General features: G+C 38.0%; 1 protein-coding gene across 2 annotated transcripts in view; it reads left to right on the top strand.

Annotated features, from left to right (window-relative positions):
- The window catches only part of LOC139755326 (uncharacterized), a 32,923-nt gene extending 28,987 nt beyond the window's left edge, over positions 1 to 3,936 (top strand). For both annotated transcript variants that reach the window (XM_071673474.1, XM_071673473.1), the window contains exons 5-6: positions 154 to 425; positions 2,582 to 3,936. In XM_071673474.1, the coding sequence (XP_071529575.1) occupies positions 154 to 425; positions 2,582 to 3,259 (950 nt within the window). In that variant the 3' untranslated portion in view covers positions 3,260 to 3,936. The remainder of the gene's footprint in view (positions 1 to 153; positions 426 to 2,581) is intronic.
- Positions 3,937 to 7,457: the final 3,521 nt, after the last annotated feature.

The following is a 7,457-nucleotide window of genomic DNA, read 5'->3' as shown; positions in this document are numbered from 1 at the left end:
TTTTTTCCTGGTACTACTTTGCTAAGATGGGTGAAGCAGTTAAACATGTAAGAAAATATTAGAGGGAAGCTAATGCCTTTTATTGATTATGCTATTTGGTGGATATGTATTATGGCTCTTCTGTTTGTGATTTACCTCAGCAATATATTTTAGGATATGGCCACATGGGTGCAATGTCTCACTATGGAGGCCCACCGGGTGGTCCATATGGCCCGTATTGTGTTCAGGTCCCACAGTACGGGCCAAGAGGAGATGGAACACAGAGCAGTCCTGTGTGGCTGGATCCTAATGCACAACATCATCAGCAACAGCTACAACACCAACAGCTGCAGCACCATCAGCACCATCAGCATCAACAACACCATCATGAACAACACCAGCAACATCATCAGCAACAGCAACATCAACAAGAACTCAATGATTATGTAAGTGTTTTGTTTTTGTAGGAATATTTTTTTTTGTTGAAGTAGAAGCTCTCCAGGATAACATATAACAAATTGAACCTTTTTAGTGAGTGGGAACAGCACAGTAACTTCACATAAGTGGATTTTACTAATGTCAAAGTGATAAAATTATGCAAAGATATTTGGAAATGCTAATGTTAAAGTTTTCTTGTTATGGGCGTTTTTTCCTTGAACTGATATTACCCATGCATAATACTTTCAAAACTATTTAGTCTAATAAATTTGCTTTTTAGGCTTAATAGAGTGGTATAATGATTTAGCATCACTTGCAAGTGACGAACCAGCCTTGAAGGTTTTTAAATATTTTATCTTTTCCCGTTTCCTTTTATATGTAACAGGAAAAAAAAAAATTTGACAATAATATTTGGAAGTCGTAGGTGGAGTCATTCACTATCAGGATTTTGTAGAAAGTTTGGGGAAGCATTAAGAGATATTTTCTGTGATTATTTCAAGCACAAAAGCTTTTCAGTATGTTGTTTCACTTTTAAAACAAAAAGGTTTTTGGACTAAAGAAAAAATCCCTTCAATTTTTGGTATTTTTGTGAGGGTAATAGATTTGCTTGAAAACCTCAGTATAAGAACTGTTGCTGAATTTGAATCTGGAGTTGAAAGATATGTTGATGGGCATTAAGGCATGTGTACTGTCTACATCTCTTGATGCCTGTTCCCTCTGGGAACTTCTCCTCATGGGGGTGGCCATGCAAAAGATTCCCAAAACTGGTGAACTACATTGCTGCTTCTTAGCCTTTAGTACCTCACCCCAGACAACCTGCACAAATCTAGCATTGTTTCCAGAGGCTCTTACCTAACGTTCCTGCCTAATGTTCCAACCTACTACTTAAAGTTTACTTAATGCTCCTGTCTAATGTTGCTACCCACTACTTCTACTTAATATTTCTACCTAATGTTCCTGCTTACTACATCTATAATTGCTCTTACCATTTTGCCAAAAAGCTGGGCTAGTGCATAGTGCTCACTGCAGGAAAACTTACTTTTTACATAGTTGTGTGAGTTAAGTGTTGTCAGATTTTATGTGTGACAGAGATTGCATGTTTGTATACAGAATGACAGCAGTCCACATGTAGGTGAACTAGAGAGAAAAGAGAGCTACCCAGGTCGGAGGAGTGTAACATGACAACCACTGAAGTGCTGGCTCACTGTGCAGCCATCACTAACCCCCCCAATACCCATGTGTTTAGTACCGGTAATATACCTCCTTGGTTGGTGGCTGCTTACCAACTACTACCTACCACCTGCCTGCTGTGTCATTTGTTGAATTTTGCTCATCACACAAAGTGCTAATTCATTAGTTTTCCACTAACCATCTTTAACTAGCCTTACTTCTCTGAAAAGGCTTCAGGTACTTTACAAAGGCCCTGAAGTTAAGGGATCAGACTTTGGTCAGATTCCCAAGGTTACTTTTCCAGCTGCATGGACTGATTGGCCTACAGAAATTAGAAAGTATATTCTTACATGTTCACTTCACCTTTGACATTTTGGGTAATATTATCATCTCAAAGAATTTTCTAATCAAGGTCAGTCAACAAATTGATCCTTTGAGTTAGTTAGACTCTTCAGTAATAAAGATATATGTGTTTCAGCAAACTTCCAAATGATATTCGTGTAGCATTTCTTCCTAGTAATATGTGCAAGACATTGATTAGCTGCTAACAGTCCTTGGGTGCCTAAATCAAATGTACATATGTTTATTGTAAATACAGTATCCTAGATGTTTTGATTAGAACCTGTATCTGCATTAATTGCCCATGGCTGAAATTTGCTCTTGTTTGGTATGTTTTAGTGAAACCAACAAAGATTTTGTAAGAAAACATTTTTAGTAATTGTATATGGGAGCTACAGTAAAAAGGTTGGGCATATGTTTTAGGCAAACCAGTACAGATTTTGTAAGAGAACATTTCTACTAATGCTGTCAAGGATCTACGTTAATAATCAGGTTGGAAAATGGTTAGAAACTAAAATATTCTGGAAATATTCATTATGTACTACTGACTTTGAATATGAAAAAAGGCATGCATTGGAACATTAAGTAAGAAAAAATGGAAGCATATATTGCCTTTTTGAAATTATTTTGATTAACTTTTTATATTATCTCTCAGGTACCAAGAATTCAGCGTGAGAGGGAGCCAGTTCCTAATGATTTGCACAAAAAAACCCACCAGAAGTACTTCAGAGATCAGGGCCGTCCATATATATCTCGTGCTACGGGTAAGGAGATCCGTGGTAGAGCAATGGGTCCTCCATGCAACTGCAAGAAGAAGTGTTGGTCCAAGATTGAACATGGAGCTGATGAAATTTTCTCAGCTTTTTGGGATATGGGCAACTTTGATGAGCAAAATGTGTATCTTTATGGCAACATTTCAATTAAACCAGTGAGCCGTCATTACGTGAAAGGGTCAAATAGACGGACCTACACATTTACTTACTGGTGTAAAGTTCGTGGTAAGCATGTGGAAGTGTGTAAAGAAATGTTCATGGGTGTTCATGGTCTTCAGAACAGTAGAGGAAGAATAGGAAACCTTATGAAGCAAATGAAAGATGGCCATTTATTACCAAAACCTGATCAACGGGGAAAACATTCCAACCGCCCAAACAAATATACAGAGCAGTCTCTTCAGGCTGCTCGACAACATATTGAAATGTACATTAATCGAAATATGACTCTGAAGAAAATGTACAGAGACTTTTATGTGCCATGGTGTGATGAGCATAAAATTGTTCCTGTTAGTGAAGATAAATACAGGAGAATATATTCAGAGGAATACAAAGTTTCCTAATAAATAATGGTTTTAGTAAAATTAATGGATCAAGCAGGTACAACACATTCATCCTTCATTCATCATTCACATAGGTTTTGAATCAAGTGGAACTTGATGTGTAAATAATCACTCCCATTTTCAGAACAGATCTATAAAAATTTCTATATTGTTTTTATGTTAAGTTTTTCATAAGAGCTTAGATTCATCCATACCAAACATCTGTTTCAGCAGATGGAATTTCTACAGGGAATATTATCGTCTCTGTCTAATGAAGATGTAACTCTGTTTAGCTAAATCCCATTTGTAAGAAGATGGTTATGCTTCTTTACTGTTGTAAGGCATATAGATGTGTCACTGTTCTAACATTAGTGGAACCATCTCCAAGGATGTGTGCTGCACAAGCAGTTCTTCAGGTGGATGCCTTATGGAACTTTATTTACATTCCAGCATAAGATGCTTTTGCAGTGTTCAAATTAAACTTGTACACTTTGTCATCTTGATATCCATACAATGGAACGTGAAAATGCAAGAACTTCCTATGTAATTAAATTTTATTTTGGCCCCATAAAATTTTGAATTTAGAGACAAATTGCAGTGTAGACATTGAAAAACTAGGAATTTTGAGATATAAGGTAAATGGTTAAAGTTATGTTGTATTTTTACAGATTACATAGAGAATATGATCAGACTGAAAATTTATTGACCTTTCACTGAATGATAAAAAATTTGGAAATTGTAGTGTAGACTAACTCATGCTTTTAATTTATAACAAACTTTGGTCATCATATATGTAATGATGAACACACAAGATGTACTCAAAATTCAGAATTGAAAATACCATGAATAGAGTTTATTACTTATCGTGAAAATGTTTGTAATATAAGGATTAATGCTTGTCATTGGGCTATCCTGAAGATTGGTTTGAAACAAAAATGTGAAGCCTTTATTAAAGATTTTTTAAGGCTGATGACAGTTTTCCATGTGCTTTGAGTGAATGGCTATGATGAGCAAGTGTTAAGTTGCTGTGGAAAGAGATGAATATGAGAAAATAGTGAAGTGTGGAAACATTGTGGATGGTTTGTAATGTAGGTTATCCTGGGAACTGTTGATGGAAATTTATATCTAAGTTTATTTATATTATTTTCTTTCCCTTGTTGTCTCTGTTACCATAAAGAACATTATTTTCAGGTACATCACAATTGGAGAGGGTATTGCATTCTGAAAAATATCTGAATTTTGAGCACTGCTCCCACTAGGCTGTGTGCAGAGCTGGTCATTACTGTCTCAGGTTGGGTTTTAATCCATTCTATACTAGTGGCTCTAGTGTCCTGCATATGTTGTAGTGGTGAATATTATTGCTGTAGTTCTTCAGTGCATTGTTTTGAAAATGCATGTTGATATAGAGATTATGTATGACTCATTTTAGTAATATAATGGGTTGGGATTTGAATATTTTCTTTTCATACATGTTCACCATTTCCCATGTTTGCAAGGTAGTGCCACTGTCAGTTAAAGATTTGACTCATCTGCTCACATCCATTCTCTAGCTGTCATGTTTGATTTCCCAAAACCAGAGTCTATTATCCACAACCATGCCCTAAGGACCTTTCCGTGATTTCACAAGACTGCTGCATATACCGTGGTTCAACCCATCAATAGCACTTCGTCCCCTGTAAACCTCGTTGCTTCAGCATTCTCTTTAGTAAGCAAGTTTTTAGTTTATGTACGAAATCACATAATATCCTGTATTACCTCTTAAAAGGCAGGCGACATTACCTAAATTTCATACAGTAGAAGGCAGGTAATGTTACATAACATTGGGCTGTTTTGTGTCATAATTGTTTTTTGAATTTTGGTGATGCAGCATCACTGTCATCTACTATCATGTCCTCTGTTTACCCATTCCTATAAACAGCTATCCACTGTCAATGCCAGTATTAGCTGTTATCTAACATTCATACAGTAGTAGGAGGCGGGCAACATTATGCTACGTTGGGCCCTTTTGCATTGGAATTGTATGGTGACATTGGGTGATGTGGCATCTGTGACTCGCAATATCATGCTTTCTGTTTGGACATGCCTGTAAACAGCCACCCACACTTACCCAGCCAGCGTCAATGTCAGTATTAGCCGAGACAATGGGAAGAGGATAGGAAGGTGCCTACACTCCTCCCACAGCCAGCTGTGACTCAGTATCATGTAAGTAACACCTCTTACCTTCATTTTCATCCAATTTTATTTACTTATTTATTTATGTATTATCTTATTGACCAAGAGGATATATGTGTCGGAGGTGGAGGGAACAAGGAGAAGTGGGAGACCAAATTGGAGGTGGAAAGATGGAGTGAAAAAGATTTTGAGTGATCGGGGCCTGAACATGCAGGAGGGTGAAAGGCGGGCAAGGAATAGAGTGAATTGGATCGATGTGGTATACCGGGGTTGACATGCTGTCAGTGGATTGAATCAGGGCATGTGAAGCGTCTGGGGTAAACCATGGAAAGTTGTGTGGGGCCTGGATGTGGAAAGGGAGCTGTGGTTTCGGGCATTATTGCACGACAGCTAGAGACTGAGTGTGAACGAATGGGGCCTTTGTTGTCTTTTCTTAGCGCTACCTCGCACACATGAGGGGGGAGGGGGATGGTATTCCATGTGCGGCGAGGTGGCGATGGGAATGAATAAAGGCAGACAGTGTGAATTGTGTACATTGGTATATATGTATGTGTCTGTGTGTGTATATATATGTGTACATTGAGATGTATAGGTATGTATATTTGCGTGTGTGGACGTGTATGTATATACATGTGCATGGGGGTGGGTTGGGCCATTTCTTTCGTCTGTTTCCTTGCGCTACCTCGCAAACGCGGGAGACAGCGACAAAGCAAAATAAAAAATAATATAATAATATTCTTATTCCTTGATACTTTATTATTCCGAAAATATGCTGCCTTACACAGATGTATAAGAAAAACATCACCTGCCTTTAATAGGTTATCCCTCAAACACCCCCAGAACATTTAAAACCTCCAGTACAGTGCAAGAAGAATCCCTTCAGTATCTTGTGCTAACAATTTATCCACTCCACTCTGAACTTTGCCTCATCTACTTGATCACCCACCTTTCCAAAAGAAAGCATGACAAAAAATACAAATCACACTACAGAACACAAAGAACAATTACTGGATGCTTTGCAACCACAAACATTCAGCATCTAAGCAACAAAACATACTTTGAACACCGAATACAGTACCATCTCAGTGCAGCATTATCAAGCCTCTCCTACTTTGTAACTATCTACTAATCTCCACACAGAAACAAAATGCCTTCCTCCACCTCACACGTCAGCAGCCTAAACTCACAGATTCTGCCACTCCAAGTGAACACCACATTGACAGAAGATATTTACTCTGTAACCAGATAAACATTAAGCTGTTGCTCTATTCCCAAACCCACACTTGAGTTCATTTTCATCATACAGACACCCATCTGAACCTACACTCACCAGATAGATGTGAATTACCCTTTCTCATCTATGTCCTGGACACCACCCATCTCAGCAACATCAAAAAACACCAGGACAGCAGAACACAGGACTCCTCACCTAAGATTGCAACTATCACATTCTGCTCACTCCATCAAGATGCGCACACATCACAGTGGAACAGACAAGCATCCTGGGCACTGTAGGAACATGAGCAGAAGTGATGGCTATGACTATTCAAAACAGATCACTTATCTATGAAAATACAACAAAGAGAGGTACCCAAAGTAAAGTGGAAAAAGTTTTTCCACACTTTTTTTATGAAGTCATGAATGGGATCATGCGCTCAAACAGTACACAAGATACACAAACGTAACTGCACAACTAGGTCCCTCTGGGAGAGCTTTTAAGACACCACATTCATCCTGAGAATCTCATCACAAAGACAATTGAATTACTGCAGCAGGTGGGATCTTTATAATCATCCTGTTCATTCCATTAATGACTACTCCTTTTCAGAAAACATCAAGTGATCATCCTTTGGAAAGCAAGTCACTTGCTTAGTTTCAGTTACTAGGTCTCTTAATTCTGGCAGGTAAGTTTCTTATCATTGTTGAATAATAATGGAGTACTGCTCACATATCTGTTTTAGTTCTTCCTGACCCTTTCTGTTGCCAAGAGTGAAATCAAAAGCTATCTGCCTCTTTAATTCTCCTAGTATTACCTCCATTCAAACAA

This window comes from Panulirus ornatus, chromosome 19 (assembly GCF_036320965.1).
Source record: "Panulirus ornatus isolate Po-2019 chromosome 19, ASM3632096v1, whole genome shotgun sequence".
NCBI lineage: Eukaryota > Metazoa > Arthropoda > Malacostraca > Decapoda > Palinuridae > Panulirus > Panulirus ornatus.
The sequence above is the reverse complement of the archived record's forward strand: the minus strand, read 5'-3'. Positions and strand labels throughout refer to the sequence as shown.